Raw genomic sequence first — 20,552 nt, 5'->3', positions numbered from 1 at the left:
TGCAGCCGATCCAAGCGACTGTTTCCGAATATAATGTCAACTCGGTTATATGGGAAAAGAAATGGGACCACTCAGGTTCCATTCCTTGGATGTAAATGAAAAAAAATGAGACACTATCGGAGTCTGACCATTGATTCATGGTCCTAGTTTCCGGAATTTCTTCAAAAAAATTTTCCGGGGCACAACGGACACAGCCTCTAAGAGGTATAAAAATCGAAATATCGACATTTTTCGAAATGTAGCAGTTTAGCAGACAGTAATAAAAGGTCACCAAGACAGCCAAATCCTCGTCTTCTGAAGACGTTTCTTGCATTTTTTGCGAAGAGTTGTATTCGTTGTCCTTCGAAGATTGGATTTGCTGCGTAACATGTAAAAAAAATGGGCACATACCTTGCGTACAGGTGTTGAAGACGAAGATGTCAGCTATGAGTGCGATTTTTGTAAAAAATTAATAAAAAACCTTTTTTCTTTATTCGTACTTTGATTACTATTGTGGTTTTTCAAAATAAGTCAAAAAAGCGAATAGTAGTTTGGGATCAATTTTGCTTTGAAACTTGAATTTTTTGGGGATGTCACCGTAGAATTTAACAATTTACCATGATTTATGGTCAGGAGATGATTTGGAACCGAAAAAAAAAATTTTATGCATTTTATGAAATTTCAGTTTCGGGAAAGTCCGTTTTGCCCCATATTACCCTATATTACGTTAAAGATTAAACAAAATTGGTAATGAGCACTCGCATAACCTCACATTTGCTTATTTCGGCATTTTGTTTCTTCTTGGCTTGACCCATTTTATTTACACTTTTTTTTTTATCCATTTCTCTTTGCGCTCTCGAAAGTGATTTTTTACATTAAAAAAATATAGTATTTTAGCCATTGACGAATGAAATTTTGGGTTCAGTCAGTGATGGATCCCTGTTCAATCAATGGCTCGTAATTTCATTCGCCAAAAGATAAGTCGAAACAATTTATTTACAAATACAAATTAATAACTCTGACATTAATTTAACGTGATAATGTCTTTAATTAGAAAGTGAAAATCGATCTAATTTAGACATCCATAAAATACGATCCTACGGGCATGATCTACCTTAAAAAAAAAGAAAAAAACTATTAATCCCTGCGGTGTTCCATTATATTATTCATTTTACAGTTGAAATAGTCAAATGTGAATTTATTTTAAAGTAAAAATGTATAAATTACAGGCTTATTCGGATATTCATAGTTATCGTGAGATTGCGCACTGGAAGCATTGATTCATAACTAAACTATGAAACTCTCTTGGAAAAAAATTTGAGCGAATCAACAGGACGTGAGTACGGCAAACTTGGATAAGATTTCGATACTTTTCTTCCAAACCCATTAGTTATGTATAATTCGTCAAGGCAGGAAGTTTACACATGTAAATGAATGAGCGAAGAGAATATGAAAACTATGACCCAACAGGGAGCAGCTACTTGGAATCACTGACAAGTGAAAAATCAAATTTGACAAGCATAAAAATTTGAACAACTGATGTTGGGTTCGGGCTACGCGCTGGGAAAAAACATGTTGTTCGTCAGACATGCAAAATCTATTTGAAAAAAAAAAAATAGAATGGACGCACCTAGTTTTTTTTCCGAAATGGCAAATTATTCGGCTCTGTCCATACAAGAAAGTTAAATCCACTTTCTTTCCATCCGCAAGGAAGTGGATTTTGTTCGATAAGCAGAACTTTATTCTTAACGAACTTCACTCCGCAATTGAAAACTTAATGGATTCAGGGTTCTACCAGGGTGATGCAAAAAAAATCAATATTTTTTCTTCTTGAAGCTGCAACGGAGATCGTTAGTATATGAAAAAAAAAGTAATTTTCCTAAAATTTCAGATATAAAAAAAAATGTTAGATAGTGCTCAAGCCACTTTTCGATATTTTCCTGTTTTCAATAAAAATCAGAAAAAATCAATATTTTTTCTTCTTGAAGCTCCAACGGAGATCGTTAGTATATGAAAAAAAGTAATTTTCCTAAAATTTCAGATATAAAAAGAAAATTTTAGATAGTGCTCAAGCCACTTTTCGATATTTTCCTGTTTTTTTTCTCAAAAATCGCGATGCAAACATTTTTTTTGTTCTCATAGAAGAAAGTGTTAGTGCTCCATGTAATCATAAATCTAATAAAATTTTTTCACTGTCAAAAAAATTTAAAGACTACGTTGCCTATTTTATTGCTTTTTTTCTGTATATTTAACGATAAATTTTATGAGATTAAAAAACGTGTGGCTACAAATAACTACTCTTGTCGTCCTTCCAAAAGAAGGGGGGGTGAAAGTATTTTGGAAAAACAGTTTTTCAAAATTTTGTCGAATTCAAATTCTCTGTATATTTTAGAATCGGTGAATGACACTTTGCTGTTCTACAAAAAAGTGTTGAGGTCAAACGTTACATTAACGTGTATAAGAAAAATCAATTTTTTTTCTCAAAGTCGCAAGTGGATACGTTAATACTTCGTGAAAAAGTAACTCTCTCAAGTTTAGAGCCATCAAAAAAAATTTTGAGAAACGGCATCAATGACTTCAATATTTTTTTTCAATTTCAGTGAAAAATTATAATAAAAATTATTGATTTTCCGGTGTTGCAACAAACATAGTTAGCACTCAGACGAGAATTAATTCACTCAAAATTTGAACTTAAAAGAAAAAAATTTAGAGATTGCTCCAACGGATTTTCTAAATTTTTTGTTTCGATTTCTCTTAACCCGGCGTGCGTATATTGAGTTTTTAAAGAAATAGTCAAATTTGTTTTTAAAGAAATAGTCACCCCACGTCATATCCAAAATTTAGCTTTTTCGGTTCACTTGCATTTCTAACCTGTTTCTTCCGACATAATGACTGGACTATTTCAAATATAACGTTGAATATTTTTCAATTGTCCATTATTGAATTTAATTTTTTTTTCATGGTATATTGATGATTTTTAAACATTCGAAATCGAGCGCGAGAATATGTACAATGAAAAGTGTATATTTTCACCACGAACGTCGCTTTGATCGTGTACCATGGCGTTTTTGTGGCTTACCTACCTTATATGATGCCAGCCAAACGCCAGCGATGCCAGCTAATATGCAGCAAGCTAATACGAAAGCTGGGCAGCTGGGAGAAAGAAAAACACGCGAACGCAAATAATCACATAACCTCCTAAAGAATACAAAAACACGAAAGAAATTTCGACGAATAAAATGAGTAGTCTTTACTCCATTTATAAAGTGAATACGTGAAGGAATTTTAAAAATGAGAATGAACCGAACCGATCAAGAAACTCGGTATTGTTAACTCTATTTGAAATAGACTTAACCTAAAACAACAGTTTTCCAAAAACAACACCTGTCGAAACACTGACATCGATCGAAAATAACACGAACTTTAGTTAGTTTAAAAAGTTACGGAAAGTGAGGGCAAAATGTCAAAGTTCGTGACTTCTCAACCAAATACGAAATAAATGAAAACTATAGGGAAATAATCAAACATTTAACTTAAATTTTTAACTGTCAACGTTAACAGTTAGTGTAGGAAAAAGTACACAAACAATGGCTGGACAACAGCATCCATTTCCTTCGGGGTTCCCAGGGCCGCAGCAATCCTCTATGAGAAATCAATTTGGAGGAGGGCAAATGGTTACTGGGTTGATGGGAGCCCAGCAAGCAGGTGAGAAAAAAAAGAGGATAGGAATAACTGAATTTGAACTTTCCTTAAGATTTCTGTCTTCACAGGCATTATGAATCCTCAACAATTTGGTGTAGGCGTAGGTGTGGGTGGTGGTGTAGGTACAGGTGCCATGGGCATGCCCAGTGCACAGCAAGTTTTAGCTCAACAGCAGCAACAAATGGCCCAACAATCCGCCATGCAACAACAAATGCAACAAATGCAGCAACAGCAACAACAGATGCAGATGCAACAGCAGCAGCAACAGACTGCTCACGTGCAACAGAGCAATCAAGGCGGTGGACAAGCGACGACTCCGCAAACTCCTGTGCCTCCGAGCCAGCCTCCGGCGCAACAACAGCAAAATAAAGAATTCAACACTGTCAGCCTGTGCAAATTTGGGCAGGAAACTGTTCAGGATATCATCAGTAGAGCACTTGAAATATTTCAAACTCTTAAAGTTTTACAACCTCCCAATGGTAAGCTTAGTTAATAATTTATTTAATAGAATATGCATTGTTTGGATATAATGACTAACTGTTTTCTATCCATAGTCCTATAGTTCTTGAAATCATACTCATTTTTTGACAAATTTTTGCAAGCTTCTATTCATCTTTCTTGAAACTCGGAGACTATTTTTCTAACTTCCAGTTTGACAATCATTTTGATTGATCAACATATTCTTACACGTCTCAAATTTATACACAACAATTACGAGACAACTGAAGTGCACTTTCGAGAAAAACATATATTTCATTAAGTTTTTTGTGCATATTTTTATGCCCTGTCAGACAGTGAAAAAACCAGAATATTTTTAAAATATCGAATGACAATCTCATGGAATATGATTGAAAATTGAAGAAATAGCTCATTTTAGTAAAATCTTAATTACATTACTAAATTTAAGGATTTTGGCTTAGATGGCTAGGAAATAATATTTATTCGATTCACAATGATTTGGAAGAAAACCAAACTGGATGAAAATAGTGGAATAACGGTTTAAAAATTATTTCAGACGGTTAGTTATTGCAAGCGTATTGCCCTTTGCATAGATCATAAATTATTGATAATAATGATCATTGATTTGTGTTTTTACAAGGTACTGCGCAGGGAGCCAATTTAGCAAATGAGAAAAAAGCCAAAGTGATCGAACAGTTAAGAATGATTAAATTGCTGTTTAGACGCCTCAGATTAATTTACGAAAAGTGCAATGAAAATTGCCAGCTTCAAGGTATGGAATATACCCACATAGAAAGTCTCATACCATTGAAGGAGGAGTGGGACATGAAATCAGATGAGAAAAAGACGTCAGAAGCGTATCGCTTGGCATGTGAGGAAAGCAAAGACGCGATGGAGGTTTGTGCTACAAAAACAGTTTCGAAAATTTTCAATTTCCGTGGTGAAAAAACTATTTCTAAAAGTCATACTTCCCCTTCATCTTTGTTGCAGCAAGTAATTTCTAAAAATCGTCATCTCAAGGAAGTCATCGACCACCTCAGACGAATAATATCGGAAATAAATACCATGCTGAATATGCGTCGATCTTAAATAATAATTTTGTACATAGAACAATATAAGTCATTGGAATGTGAAAAAATTAAATATTGATATTTGATTCAAATACTTCAACTTCAAATTCATTTTCGAGAGTACTCAATATCGAGCGCTAAGAATCTAAAAAAATGTTTAAGTATCATTACTCTCAATCAATTAACAGTAATTTTGTGATACTTAACTGGGATTACGCAATACAAATTTAATACCTTCAATAGCGAAAATATGTTTTTCAAATTTTTTCTATTCAATTTACACACGTACTATTGTTTTCAATTTCAATGAAATAATGGAAGAAACAAACTTCAACTGATGCGGGTAAAACTCAATATTTTAGAATATTCAATCACTCATTCTTCATCGATACTGTGAAAAAATAAAACTTAATGTTTCACGTTCATATTACTTATATACGACACTCAAAATAATGAAGAATGCGGACAACACAAAAAAATAAATTTCAGTAAGTCTCAACATCATTGGTGCTTGTGCCGCAATGTTTCAGAAAATCAAAAATTATTCAAGTTTTTATTATAGAAAAACGGTATCCTAAAATTGTGACGACAGATTTGTTGAAAAAATCATAACAAGCATACTAAAGTACTAACGTACTAAGGTGGTCAAATTGCTTCAAGATACAAAATGTGACTTGGGAGAATCGTCATTGAAAATCAAATTACTTTAGTGATGAACAGTAAGCAAAATTATTTTTGTTATAAAATGTTGAAATTGTAATTTCTCTTAAGTTATATTTATTTTTACTCAATAGGTTTTAAACTATTTTTGAAAAATATGGAACCATTTCTTGCTAATTTATGCAACACAAAGATACTTCATGAGAAAGAAGTAAAATTTTCATAACTGAAAAACATTATAGAAAACGCCTTTGGTACAAGTGCCACAGGTTTATTTTACAAATAATTTCAACATTAATCAGACTTACAAATACATGGAATTGATATTTTATCTCATTGCTGAGGACAAATGTTTTTAACTGTGAAATGAATGATATCGGTAGTTCTAAGAATAGCTTCAGGAACTTTTCCCAATGGAGTGTCTAGATCTCTGACATAGACTTCGAGCCCGTCGACGTCGCAACCACGGAACTCACCGCTAACTTTTGAATTCTCATGAAGATTAAATTCTGCAGGTTTTCCTAGTCCATTAAATCAAAAAAACATTCTGGTGTAAATATTCCTTTTAGTTCAAGGATCAACACAGATCTCATATTCATTAGTCAAATATTTGTTGTATATAATCAAATAAAAATATTAAGTTCCATCTATTCAGTATATTTATTTATTTTTAGTCGTACTATTGAATTATCGAGTAGTCATTATACGCATTTCCATTAATTGTAATGATAGTTTTCATGTGGTAAATAACGAAGCAAATGAGAAAAAGGTTATGTTGGCTAAACGTCAAATATCTTACCCACAATTCCCGTGATAACGCGGAGAAATCTTTCCCGCAAGAAAGCTCTTGCTTCTTGCCTTTCTGGCTTAGCAAAGTCCTGCTCAACGATTTCATCAGTTAACTTTTCGCACTCTTGCTCTTTTTCAATCATTTTATGTTTATCGAAATTGAACCGAGCGTGGCCGGCCGGCATTCATGAAGTACACACGTCACGTGTCCGATGTGTTTACGTTTACACCGGATCTTAGGGAAGATCATGCGTTACATTTGACTCAAAAAAGCAACTAAACTTTTTTGCTCTTTCCATAATCAAAGATACGATTACTATTTATTCTCACAATTATTAAAATTACGTGTAACTTATTTGTTGAGATTGATACATTTTCAATACAATGATAGCGGTTAAAATACTGTCGTAGTTAAATGGTTAAATCGTCAAGGAAAATGTGACAACAACCATTTTAAACCAGCTGGCTCATGATATTTTCAAACCTTCCACCGTTTGTGTCGTTATTACTCGTTAACCTCAAATAAGTGTTTTTCTTTTTCCAGTCCCAAGTGATTTTCACCGGTGACAAGGCTTTCTCAAGACATCATTGATATCTAAAAACATTTTATTTTCTTATACTCGTTTTTGGCTCTTTAGAGTTAAGAGGATCCTGTTTCATTACGTCCAAATGGTTGCACAGGGGTGCGCCTATCATAAGAGCCTGTGTATAACCCTTCAAAAAATGTGATTTTCGTTAATTGTTTTCTCTACAACTAGAACATAGATCCTATAATGATTCCGGAAATAGATGCACGGTGTATGTTTCTAGCATTTTTCCAAATTTCAATTTTTTAAGTTGGAATTTCCCATTTTCTTAAAATATTCGCGTGAACTTCCTTTTAAAATGCATCGTTATCCGTCGCGCACGCACTTTACCGACTGATGGACCGCCATATTTGAAATGAATAATCGTTCTTTGGTGGCTACATTCGTCAAAATGATAAGAAATTGATCAAATTTGGTGACAATGTTTTTCAACATATAGTGCGAAAACACAATTTTTTTTCAAAATTTTCTTCTGCTTAGTTATCGAGTAATTACGCATTAAAGCAGATTTCTTATGCCCCGGAATGTATACCTGGAAACGCTATGCTTATACACGTGAACTTTAGTGATCAATTACTCGATAACTGTGCAGAAGAAAAATCTTAAAAAAATTGAATTGTCAAATTTGGCACTAAAGAATATGTTCACCAAATTTTATTAAATTCTTATCATTTTGAAATTTTGAATGTATTTAACATGGTTTAGCATGGCAACATTGTATCGTCTCTAGACACTCTTTTTAAATGATGTTAGAAAAGATAACAAGTTTTACTCTCAAAAATGACACTTTCTCCACATACTTTCGTCAGAGTGTACCGGAAACGAAAAAAATATACCGGGCATTTATCCTGATAGTGTATAAAACATTCACTTTCTCCAAAAAGTATGAGGGCGTATACGTCATGGCCCGCATAGAAAATCAACGTGTTAAACCTTCGTGTTGAATTATTTTACCTCAGTTTTGCACGCAACACGAGACTGAAAATGTCAAGCTTTTCATGGTTGATCCTGATTCTGAGTCTTCTCAAAAATGGTGAGTTTTATTTGGCTCCAATAGTTTGAACTCTACGAAAGGCTAATTTTGACGATCCGTATCGCTTGGTTCCAACGAAAAATATTTTTTATTGTTCATGTATTTTTCGGAATTACGAAAAAACCATTTTCGTCCAAAAAAAACATCATTTCCTTTTAACCAAGTCAATTGAAAGAGAAAAATTCCTTGTTTTTTTTTCTTTTCCGTCGTTTTGAGCATTTCAGAATGTTTTTCGCTGTCGAAATTTGCCATGAACCCCCTTAAATAATGAAAATCGTCAGAATTACACTTTTTTTTAGCATTTCATTGCATATTCGTCTTGATAAATTTAATCGAATTTATTTAAAAAATCAAAACACATTGAAATATTTGAATAATGTTTATGTTGACGGATTCAGAAAAATTGGATGTCTTTTGAGTTCATTTCGAATGTATAAAAGAAACTCGATAGATGCAAATATTTTTTTCTGAACGTGACTTTGTTTTATACTTTTTTACAGACGTCAAGTGTGGCACTCTTGGCAAGTTGACGAAATTTCAAGAGAGTTTAATGCCAAGGACCAGCGACGGTTTGCCAACAAATTCGTCTCAATCGAATTCGACGTTATTTTCAATGAACGAAATTGTCTCGAATTCATCGGAAGTGGAGAGTATCAGAAACGTAACATCGAACAGAGCGGCAAAATTTTTTATTCCGAAATTCGAGTTCCTCGCTGGTTTGAACCTCGGAGGAGGATTATCACATTCGAATATGGCGAGTCTCGCGAACTTGGCGAAAATTTCCGGCTCTCCGAGTCTCTCGCCACCCACGGTTCTTAATCCTTTCATCGCTGCCTCGTACGATCCTTATCCCTACGCGTCTGCTTCGTACAACGTGCAACAATCGATCAACGATTTGACGCAGCTCTTGCAACTCATAAAAACCCAGCTAGAAAACACTCTCAATACGCGAAATCAATCGACTCCAATCGACGACAAATTCATGGACGCATTTCTCAGTAATTTGGAAAACGCGGTCGATATAATCGACGATCGTAGAAGGAAGAAGGACAAAACCAGGGGGAAAAATAAGATTAAGAAGAAGCGAGAGGAACTCGAGCTGCAGGAAGACGAGGGCAAAAAAAACGAGGTACATTTTTCAATTTTACATTCGTTCAATTGAGAATATTCCTGAAATATTCCAAATGCAAGTCAGCCCAAGAAATTTTACCTTAAAAAACTTATCCACGATGGATTACATTTGGGGGGGGATTGAGGTCACTAAAAAGATCGCCGATAAGATTTTTCCATTAGTCAACAACTTCGTGAAATTTCCATTATATACGACTTTAATCACAACTCGATTTTCAGTAGTTTCGATGCGACATAGATTTTAGGGTAGGTCAAAAACATCGACTTTGTTTTTTTTTTTTAATGAGACGCGGAAAAACTAGTTTCTAGACACTTCTAGAAAGTACTCACCAAAAATGAGCTCTTAAGGAGGGTGGCTACATTCGTCAAAATGATAAGAAATTGATCAAATTTGGTGATAATGTTCTTTGACATCAAGTGCGAAGACACAATTTTTTTCTGCTTAGTTATCGAATAATTACGCATTAAAGCAGATTTCTTATGCCCGGAATGTATACCTGGAAACGCTATGCTTATACACGTGAACTTTAGTGATCAATTACTCGATAACTGTACAGAAGAAAAATCTTTAAAAATTTGTATTGGCAAATTTGGCACTAAAGAATATGTTCGCCAAATTTTATTAAATTCTTATCATTTTGAAAATTTTAATGTATTTAACATGGTTTAGCATGGAAACATTGTATCGTCGCTATCCACCCTCCTTAATATTAAGAAGAAGATCTTGTGCATCACGATTTTTCATTTTTATTTCAATCTCATATAAAAGTGACCATATTTCATCTTCAATCGATTGTTAAGCCAAACCCTCGTACATATCTTTGTAAGAAATTGAACGCTCTACAAAAAAGGCCTCTTACACTTTTTTTTACTAATCTAACCATTTACAGGATATTCGGGGTTAAAGGTTGAAGAATTTATTGTAAAGTTTTTTTTTTTTTTTTTTTTTTTTAATTTTTAGTTTGGTTACTTGCTGAAAAATAATTATTGTCAAATGAGTGCGGTATATTTCCATAGGAAATTAAACGCTCTGCAAAAAAGGTCTCTTTGGTTTAATCGATTACTCTAGCCGTTCAGCATATATTCATATTTGAATTCTAATGCATATAGCGATTTTAACAGTTTTTTAATAACCATTTCAAATTTACTCATATAATTCATGAATTTTGAGAATATTCATAAAAATAAGAATAACAGCTTCTACTTACGTCTTATCTTTTGTTTGGGAATATATTTTGTTCTAATCAATTTTTCATCAAAATTTTCTTTTCATGATTTTGCTCTTATCACAATTTAGAATCGTGATTTAACATTTTTCACCTATCTTATTTATAAAACGTAACTAAATGTTTTAAATTACATTTTAAAACAATAAGAAACAAAAAGAATAAATTTTCGACGCTTTCATTCGACTTTTCAACGCCTTTCGTGTGAGTTCATTTTAAGAGCATTTTGAAGTGTCGATTCTTTTTGTTTTTGTGTTGCCGATTTCTTACGTTTGAATTTTTTCCATATTCTTGACAATTTATCATGACATCGAATAATTTTTTGAAAATCATATTCCGATTTTTGTAAATGATAATATCGTGAAAAAAATTATTTCCAAACAAAAGATAAGACGCAAGTTAGAAGCTGTTATTCTATTGAAATGGATTCAAATTTCTATGAATATTCCCAAAATTCACGAATCATACGGGTTAAAATTAAAAATAGTTATTAAAAAAAACTGTTAACATCAGTACACATTGGTATTCGAATACGAATATATTCTAAACGATTAGAGTAATCGATCAAAGATGAAATATGATTATTTTTATACAAGACTGTAATGAAAGTAGAAAACCGTGATGCCGAGGATCTTCGCCTTAATATTAAGAGCTAATTTTTGATCAGTACTTTCTCGAGGTGTCTAGGAACTAGTTTTTCTGTGTCTCATAAAAAAAAATCGATTTTTTGACCCACCCTAATAGATATGACAAAATTGTACAATTTATATTGATTTGATACACGCTACGACAACTGTAGACTGCTTTAGTGAAAAAAATAGCGAATGGAATACCGCGTCTGACTTGAGTGTCCCTCGGCTGGTAATCCTTTCTGAAGCAGATTGCACATGTATCGTAATAATTTTTTTCTCGCATTTGCAAAGATCTTAGAAGACTTGCCAGATGAACCAGTCCTTCGGAAACCTCCGAAACCCGTTAACCGACAAGCTGCAATCATGACGAAACCGGTAGCCCTCGACCAACCTGAGCCACAAACCCCCAAGCCAGAAACTTCGACGCCAGAAACTCCCAAGCCAGAAACCCCCAGGCCTGAAACAACTACGATGGCTTCAAACTCGTCGAACGGTGGAGGCATTATACAGAATGATTACAAAGGATATTACGGTGGACAAGCACAATCTATCGGTAATTTGCAGATCACTTACGATTTGCCTCAAGAGACTTACGGTGCCCCATTTCAAGCTGCTGGTCCGACGATCTGGACTCCGGGTTATCCTTCGTCAGCGCTCGGCCCGACCTGGCAAACTCCTGGTTTTCCTTCAGGGTCCTACGGCTCTCCCTCACTTTCTTACGGCCCGCCATCTTCATCCTACGGGCAACCCTCGCTAACTTCCGGTTCAAATCCACCGTCGTACGTTCCGCCACCACAATCTTCCGGTCTATATCCATCGTCTTACAATCCACAAACTTCGGGCCCAGTTCCACCGTCCTACGGTCCACCCCCACAGCCCGCGACGATCTCCCTGTCGTACGGTCCACCGTCGCACTTCTATGGCCTACCTGGTCAAACCCCCATTCCAGAATCGCCCGCTGTCCCTCAACCTCCGCAATTTCCTGCTCAAACGAGGCAAGTCGCTGATGCCCCACCCAGTCCCACGTCATACTTCAATGGTTACTCTCAGTACCCTCCCTACTTCGATACCGCTTTGAACGACGATGCGGCGACCAATTCATTCCCATCGTCAAGATCTTGGCTGCCAAATCTCTCGCTCGCAAGATCTAGAAATTTTCGGGCTGCTACGGAACTCCCATCGAGCGTGAAAAGCGTCAATGGCTTCGTACCAAATTGAGCGAAAAATTTTCCAGCTTTTCTGCCAGTGTAAACTCTATTTTTTATCAGAGTCTTTGTTTAGTTGCTATATTTTACTGTACTTTTATTGAATATTATTCTCCTTTAACTCAACCTCGTCGACCGATTTATTTAGGAATAAGATATATAATAATTTCGTTGTAACTGCTATTTAATTATATTTCTTGTAATACGCTTTTGTATGTTGAGCAATAAATATATTTTTGGATTAAGTTTTTACGAAGCGCATGCACTGTTTCCTGGAGAGTCGATGAAGCTGTTCAAATTGAACCGCTTTGTGGCAATTCCATTAGTCGGGATTGCGAGCCACATACGTACCTGGAGAGCTTTGTGCCGAGGCATGCGCAGCTCGAAATTTCTGTGCATTTCAAGCGCGACAGTGTTGTCCTGTCTGCGAAGCGTGGAGACAGGACTTTTCCGATAAATTTGATCCTCCAGTGCAGACGAGATTCGATTAAATTTCTCTAAAATATTGTCGCTTTTGTGAATCGCCGAAATGGGAATGAATATAATATCTTGTTTGTTGGTCGCTTACGCGAGTATTTTGGTGCTAGCCCAGAGTAATCCGCGTCAAGAAAAACATCGTACGAGTGTCGGTAATCTCGAGCCCGAAAGCCTCGAGCCGGAAAATCACGGAGTTTCCCGACGTCTCGTTACGATCCAGCGTGTCGATGAAGAATTAATCGAAGCTCAGAATCGGCAAGACGACGTTGAAATATTCAGCGGGAATGATGAAAAAATATTGGCATTTGGAAAACGACTTCTTGAAAGTGTCACCCATTACGGGGTTTTAGAGGACCAAGCGAATCTCATTGAATCGGGACAGTACCGTATCGACTGGTGGAAGAAGAATCGACGCTTGGAGAAAACACGACAGAGACTTTACGAGGAACTCGCGAGAGCGCCCCGGCTGTACGAACACTTGAATCGTCTCGGGTGGCGAACTACGTTGCAAAACTCTATCGTCAAGAAGGAAAAAAATTCACACCGTCCAGAAATCAGACAGTCCTTCGTTGAAGCCAGCAGTATCGAAGCGAATTCATTCCTGAAGAAAATAATGAAGATTAACTTCCCGGAATTGCTGAACGTCGGCACGACTCTGTCGGAACAAGAAACAAAAGACAGGCAACCAATTATATTTGTTTACGTGAAAATTATGCTCGCGAGGCCGAGTGAAATCGATGGGATCGATGATGCTTCGGTAAGCGACGTACCCGAATCGCCGGTGAAATTCACTCTCGACCCGGACGAGCCACGAGGTACGAAAAACAAGTAGTGAATGTCACATTATAAACTTGTTTTGATTCTTTATTTCTGTACAGGATTATGGAGTATTCATGAAATTCGTGATTATATGTTCGAACGTCTAGATTTCGGGGCATCAGATGTCGACGTCGTCGACATCGAAAGCCAATCGCTGCCGATTTCCAATTCCATCGACGAATCATTGTCCAGGTTGGATTCGGGCGAGGAGTCGTTGGACCCTGATCGCATCCTCCAGTTGATTCCTTTGGTCGTTGACGAGCTGCGCAACGGTCGTTTGAACGGCGAGGAGCGGCGCTCCTTGAGCTGGATCTTTGGCAAACGTCTCTGGCAACTCTTGGAACGAGACTCGAGGAAGAGTCCGAAAGAAATGATGGACAGGGATTTGGTGTTGTTTCTGATGAAAGGAGAACTTCCGGCACGGACTGTGACGCGCTCCGGGCGAAGACGAAGACGATCCCCACTGGATGGGTTCAAAAAACGGACAATTCTGGAAACTGTTGCTTAGGACGATGACACGTTTGAAGATTACTTTGATTACGCCAGACAAGAGGCCTTTGGGTTCGATTATTCCAAGCCTGATAACGATGACGGAGAAACACGTGACGAGCCACGAGTCCTGGACAGCGAGGCGGAAAACATCGACGAATACGACGACGTGTTCGACAGTTTTTTAAGATTTCGCGATATCTAGGAACGAGTTTTATCGATTCAAAAACACACTTTGAGCTTTTCAAATCAGCCGTGTATTTTAGAGTGCATTAAATTTATGGATTCGCTCGAATATTTTAGAAAATGGGGAAATCGTTGGAGAATTAAAAACATGAACTAGCGCGTTTCGTCACCTGCAATAAATCGATCTATTCCTACCGCGATATGAATAATTTTCGTGTTTTTTTTACGTACGAATTATTTCATAATATTCTAACAGAACGCGAAGCGAGCCCTCCCCTCCGCGCGAACCGAGTGTTTGCACAATTGTATCGTGGATTACACAGATGCTACGAATCGTGACACGTTTCGTCATGTGAGTTTCACCAGGCAATCGTTCTCCGAAGGTGTCCCCTCGAGAGAATAGAGGAGTGAAAAATTACAAAAACTTTCGATCTACGTCTACGACGTTCGCACCTACGAGCATGTATAATTTATAACAATGAATCATCCTCTTGAATAAATAATAAAAAAGCACGAAAGTTTTTCTGTGTCATTTCCAGAGTTGACTTATTTTCGAAAAAAAAAAGAAAATGAAAAAAGTCTCGTGCGTGACGTTAGAAAAATAAGCTTCCGGAGTGCTCGTAGTTGTCGCTCAGTTTCGAAATAACTTGGAAAAAAAATGTTTGAAAATTCATGTAACACTAGAGGAAAAATCGCCTTTTTTCGACTGCAGGCTTTCGTGTGGTTGGACTGAAAAGCATTTTCCTCTAATTCGAAGAGCTGAGCTACAAATTTGAAATGAAATCGAGGGCTTGTATGTTAATTTATGACCGTAATTTCTTTCGTATCGGTAACCACGTGCTCCGTAATAAACATAAATAGATAATAGTCAGTAAAAACGATTTTTCAAGACTCCGCACTCGTTCGATCGATCCCCAGTCCCGTGGCCGGTTTAATCGTGTTTTTCTATCCACTAACCCGTGGCGAATCGTCGTTAAACTCTCGTGGAAGAAACTGATTTATTTTCGTAACGAGATAGCGCAGCTTCTCCTTAATATCTATTTTGAGAAGGCCGCGTGCGTGTGTCGTCTCTCGGCTTTCTATCCCTCTGAAATTTTGCACGCGTATGGTATTGTCTTTCCAATTGAAAAGAAGCTCAGACAACTCGTTCTTGAGGAGTGAATTAAGCCCGAGGAGATGGAGCATCCGTGTTGTTCGAATAGTGTGTGCATCCAAATGAAAATTTCGTTCCAGACCTGATTTAAATCGCGCTTAAAAAGGCTTCCAGAACATTTATCTGATTGACGTGCCTGCAGACGGAAATCGAAGAGCCGTCCTCTCATAAAACGCTACAAAAATATATTGAAGAATCTCGATGTGTACGAACGCCCTTTAAATCTAAATATACGCTATACATGTATAGCGAGAATAGGCTCCGTCGAGGGTTGAACGCCCTTGTTTCCGGCGGCCCCTTAGCCCTGCGACAGCGTTCACGATCGCCACAGTATATTCGTTGTGGCTCCGTTGGGTGCACTCTTTTTACATCTTCTCTCGTATGCATCGCGTCTCCGCCTCGTTCCACCGCATCCTCATCTTCCTCTTTTTGCGTCCCCGTTTTTTTTTTTCTTTCTTTTTATTCTCAGTTCCGAAACCCAATAGCTCTAAGGCACGGAGCCTTCTAGGACGTATGTACTTTGGTAGTAGGACTATTTCCTGTGATGTTGATCACATCGGAAGAGAAAGACAGAAAGAGAAAAAGAGGCTCCGCGGAGCCGGATGGGAAACCGCAAATACAGAGTCCCTCGAGCCGCTGCAGCTTTTAGTGCAGCGCTAAATAAAAATGAAAAGGAGCTCGTTCAACGGCGTGTGTGCTGCTGCGGCCCTTTCACATCGGTTGCGTACATCACATAAGGGCGAACTCGGTAACAGTTAAAGTGGGTGCTAATTTGCAACCATGAAAATTTCAAGTGTCGAGAACTTCAAAACTCTTCGATTTAACCATTTTTCTATAATAAACATTGATTTTTAATTTTTTTGATCATTGTAATTACTAAGGAATTGTTACCCCTAAAAAGTCTCGTTGTAAGATTAATTCCATACATTCGTTGATGAAATAAAAAGTTTTTAAAAGTCCGAGTGCAAATTTGCACCAGTGTGGCCAATGTGTGACCTCCAAGGGAATGTGGCGTCTGCGGATGATCACGAAATCAAAATAATCAGAATTTGATCAAATTTATTGATAACATTCTTCGACATCAAGTATACAAATACAATTTTTTTCAAATTTTTTTACCACATGGTTATCGCATAATTGAGCGTTAAATCGAAGTTCTTATGCACGAGATGTATAACTGTATACATGTAAACTCTATGCTTATCAGGTGAACTTTAGTGTTCAATTACTCGAGAGCTATGTGGTAGAAAAATCTATAAAAATTCATATTGCCTTATATATTTTTAAAGAATACATTTACCAAATTTTATTAAATTCTTATTATTTTGAAATTCTTAATATTTTTAATATGCTTTAGCATGGCAACATTATATCGTCGCGATCCACCCTCCTTAAAATGATGGGGATCAGTGGGTAATCACACCTCGAATTTTTGAAATTGAAACTCTTTGACATCGTTCGTCCGATTAAAATAATAAAAATGTCATCGTACGCAGCACGATCGCAGAAATCCGATGACATTTTTATTTTTTCGATCAGACGAACGATCTGGAAATATTTCCTTTTCAAAATTTGCAGCTATTTTTTACCCAAAAGTTATGACCTGTACCTTTCAAAAGTTAGGCCAGTGCACAGTTTGGCAATGTTGCATACACTTTAAAGAAGAGTTGGGGAAAAAAAGACGAAAAACTGGTGAAAGCTCAGTCGAAAGCACGGACGGTGACGATCCTAGCCTCAAAAAACTGCACAGGAAACAAATTATTATTAACATAATCTCAGCAAATCTCCTAATAAATCTGAAAAAAATTGACGTTATTCAGCAAGCCTTGCTCATGTTGCCCAAAAAACTTCATATTTTTAGCATCATTTTTAACGGAGATATCACTGAATGTGTCTTGACTTCCATAAGGTTACGTGCATGTTATTTGGCCCAAATTATTATTGATTTTTCTCAGCAACGACGCTCCTAAATCGTCTGAAAATTTAACTGATTTTTTTTAGGAAGCTTTCGAAGCATTTGGACGATGAAGAATCTTTCTCGAGAATCTTTCAATCTTATTCATCTTATGCCAATACACTTTACCCCCTTCTTCGTGACCCATTATCAGTTAATTCGAAAAAAAATCTTGAACTCACGTCACTGCGCAGTCTGCATTCCGCTAGACCCTTTGTACTTTCGATTTTTGTTAGGCACATACCGCGTCGCACTCCCTTGTCTTTGTAAAACTCGCGCGCGTGAAAGTTCTTTCGCAGTTCCGGTGCGTTCGTACCTCATGTCCCCCCTCGCATACTCTTCACTTTTCGATACTTCCTCACTTGATATCGGAGAAGCTTGGATCCTTACGTTCGATGAGAACCATACGGGTACGCAAAAAAACTTTTTCCCCGGAAACAAATACCTTGAGGAAGTTTTGCGTGGGGAAAGTCTCTTTTATCATCATTTTTAATATGCAGAATATGGAAAGTAACGCAGTTCGATTTTTCTTTCTTGTTTGCAAGGCGGACGGGTTTTTACACAAATTTTCGTTCAATTTTTTTTGGTATCGTGAAATACTAAACTCTCGCGAGTTATTAAGTTGCTTGGCCATTTCTCAAAACACTAGAAACACTGTGAGAACATTATTTCGTGGGTTGTAAAGTTACATCGGGACGAGGTTAAACGGCACTTCCAATGGACGGATAAATCATTGAACAGTAGCAAAAACAGCGTCGAAGAATCGCCTCAATACGTAATAAATGATTTTTTTTAATTTTATGGAGCAAAAAGAAAAATAACGTGACAAACAACGAGCCCAGGCCCCAGAAACGTGGCAAAATTTTTCTCGAATCTCTAATTTTAAAAACCTGAAACGTTCCCGCCCATTTATTTTTCGAGGAAGCATGAAAAGATCTTGAAATCGGTGGGATTCTTCCTCGGTTTATTTATTGAAGGATCGAAGCATTTTTCAGCCCCCGATTTTGTAAGCAAAGGCCTTGAAACAGAAGAAGAATCATGGCTTTAACGACAAAATACACGAATTCGGGTCATTCGAATTACAATCAAGATTTCTCGACAGTAATGAACGGGAGTGTGATTATTGGAATTATCGAATAGAACATTTTTTCACACCAATGAAAGTATCGGTCGATTTTTCCGATTATAAGAACGGTGTGAAGAAGTGTCGCCTTCGAAAATTAGAAGCGAGCAGGTTGACTGATCCGTATCCTCAGTGGCTTGAGTGAGCTCGAAAAAACAGTGATGAAATTCTTCAGCGAAATAACGTTCAAATGGCTAATGCATGCAATCTTCTGAATGAGCCCGAGCGATGCGGTTAGCCTGGGAACAGCGAGTGATAATTAGAAAGACGAAAAAATGTATAATTTCGTGGTCGATAGTCAGTGAATTTTTGTGCGTTGTCGAGTCGCTTGTGTACACGTGCATATGCATACGTTCGAGGATGGGAGTGCATAAGAGAGGGCTGGAACTCACCAAACGAAACGTTCTTGGCTTTTCTGTTATGCCGGTCTCTGCCGATCTTTTTCGTCTTTCTCACTCCCTCACGGGTACTTCATTGGCCCCTCTCCGTCCCGCTTTACGGGGGGACGACAGAAGAGACAGCTGTGGGGCAGCTGGCAGCGCGTGCCACGAACCTATGGGGTCTCTTCGCTTTTACTCCGTCTTTTTCCCTCGCTCGTTTCCACACTGTGTGCCGCGTGTACCCCTTCACTCTTTCCTTCTCGTTCTTGGTCCTGTGCGGGTTCTCTCGAACGTGGATGATGATATCCTGCCACCGCGTATATTTCCATATGTGCGTAACTGTCTATCCTCCGAAGGCGATTTCACCATTTTTATGTGCCACTCGCGCTCTGGGAGTTGCCAATTTGTCGAGAGAAATTTCGAATGAGTTACAAATTCTGTTGGAGCGACGGCGATCGAGTCCGAAGCATGAGCGATTAATCGGTCATGAAAAATCGATGAGAAAACGATGGAATGGGATTTTATCTCTCGGCGAATAATTCCATTTTCGACGGAGATTTGCGAGGGAAAAAAACTAATCGAGCCATTTCCACGGCACGTGCCCTCAAGATTTCTCCTGATTCGTGACGCATTTGATTTTTTTCACGAATCGAGCGCATGCGAACACAATAAGCGAAGAAAAAAATGAGAAACGGGGCTCCGTTGGGCTCGGTTCCAGGTTCGTGTTGCGACGAACAAGAACGAGATGTAACAGCTGCCCAAGCGAGTCCAACGATAATTCGAACAGCTGATACACCGTAAAAGACCACCACCTCGACTTGTTGGACTTCTCGTTGGTCCCCGCACACCAAGCCGTTTTTTCTCTCCCTTTCTCTCACTCTCGCACGTTTTTTCCCCATTTTCTTTTGTAACATCTCGCAGCTACTCAAGGAACTTTTTTTGCCAAAAAATCTCTCCAAATTTTATTTTCGTCGGCGTCTATTCCATCAATTTCTGAAAATCTAGCATCGAAACAGGATTCGTCGCTCACTTTGCTTCTTTTTGTCGCAATTGTTCATAAGTACTCCAGCAAACACTTTTTTGAAGTGGAAAAATGACGCTAAGTATTAAAAAGTCGCAACCTTGTTCATAATAATATTTATTATATTTCTTCCGCTTTCCGCTAACTCTTTATTCTGTTTCTTTACAAATACATAATCATGTCAATTCAATCAAGCCAAGTGATGTTTGTTTTTATTTTGTTTCTTTGAAAATTTTGAAAAAATTCAAGCTTTTAAACAAAAACTTGACGTGCATGGTTTTTCAAAATTTACCTTATCAAACCTTGCAGACCAGTTTCTCAAATTTTGCTATTTTACGTTGTTCTTGTTCCTTCTATTCAAAATGAGTTTGTTAAGGACGCTCGCTATCGTCCTGTGTCAAAGGAAACTTTAATTCAACTGCATAAACTAGACTAAAATAGTATTCTGATTAAAATAAGTTTATGCCTTTTATTTGG

General features: G+C 37.3%; 4 protein-coding genes across 5 annotated transcripts; 3 read left to right on the top strand and 1 right to left on the bottom strand.

The window, feature by feature from the left end:
• The first annotated feature begins 3,097 nt into the window (after window positions 1-3,097).
• On the top strand, window positions 3,098-5,302 carry LOC122408398 (mediator of RNA polymerase II transcription subunit 30-like). 2 transcript variants are annotated; one of them, XM_043415165.1, is made up of 4 exons: window positions 3,098-3,684; window positions 3,780-4,160; window positions 4,781-5,037; window positions 5,131-5,302. In XM_043415165.1, exons 1-4 carry the CDS (start codon window positions 3,567-3,569, stop codon window positions 5,227-5,229), a joined length of 855 nt encoding a protein of 284 aa, XP_043271100.1. In that variant the 5' UTR covers window positions 3,098-3,566; the 3' UTR covers window positions 5,230-5,302. The 2 variants fall into 2 exon arrangements, with proteins under 2 accessions (XP_043271100.1, XP_043271099.1); XM_043415164.1 differs by having other exon boundaries at window positions 3,750-4,160.
• Window positions 5,303-6,125: 823 nt separating this feature from the next.
• LOC122408400 (gem-associated protein 7-like) lies at window positions 6,126-6,927 on the bottom strand. The gene is made up of 2 exons (XM_043415168.1): window positions 6,670-6,927; window positions 6,126-6,391 (listed from the first exon to the last, which is right to left on the bottom strand). The coding sequence occupies exons 1-2, from the start codon at window positions 6,842-6,844 to the stop codon at window positions 6,204-6,206; spliced, it is 363 nt and encodes a 120-aa protein (XP_043271103.1). The 5' UTR covers window positions 6,845-6,927; the 3' UTR covers window positions 6,126-6,203.
• A 1,273-nt stretch (window positions 6,928-8,200) lies between these two features.
• Window positions 8,201-12,649, top strand: LOC122408393 (programmed cell death 6-interacting protein-like). The gene is made up of 4 exons (XM_043415153.1): window positions 8,201-8,279; window positions 8,780-9,408; window positions 11,560-11,821; window positions 11,879-12,649. The coding sequence occupies exons 1-4, from the start codon at window positions 8,231-8,233 to the stop codon at window positions 12,484-12,486; spliced, it is 1,548 nt and encodes a 515-aa protein (XP_043271088.1). The 5' UTR covers window positions 8,201-8,230; the 3' UTR covers window positions 12,487-12,649.
• Window positions 12,650-12,867: 218 nt separating this feature from the next.
• LOC122408394 (uncharacterized) lies at window positions 12,868-14,962 on the top strand. Its single transcript, XM_043415155.1, has 2 exons — window positions 12,868-13,765; window positions 13,877-14,962. Exons 1-2 carry the CDS (start codon window positions 13,003-13,005, stop codon window positions 14,275-14,277), a joined length of 1,164 nt encoding a protein of 387 aa, XP_043271090.1. The 5' UTR covers window positions 12,868-13,002; the 3' UTR covers window positions 14,278-14,962.
• The last annotated feature ends 5,590 nt before the right edge of the window (window positions 14,963-20,552 follow it).

Source organism: Venturia canescens, chromosome 3 (assembly GCF_019457755.1).
Source record: "Venturia canescens isolate UGA chromosome 3, ASM1945775v1, whole genome shotgun sequence".
NCBI lineage: Eukaryota > Metazoa > Arthropoda > Insecta > Hymenoptera > Ichneumonidae > Venturia > Venturia canescens.
The sequence above is the reverse complement of the archived record's forward strand: the minus strand, read 5'-3'. Positions and strand labels throughout refer to the sequence as shown.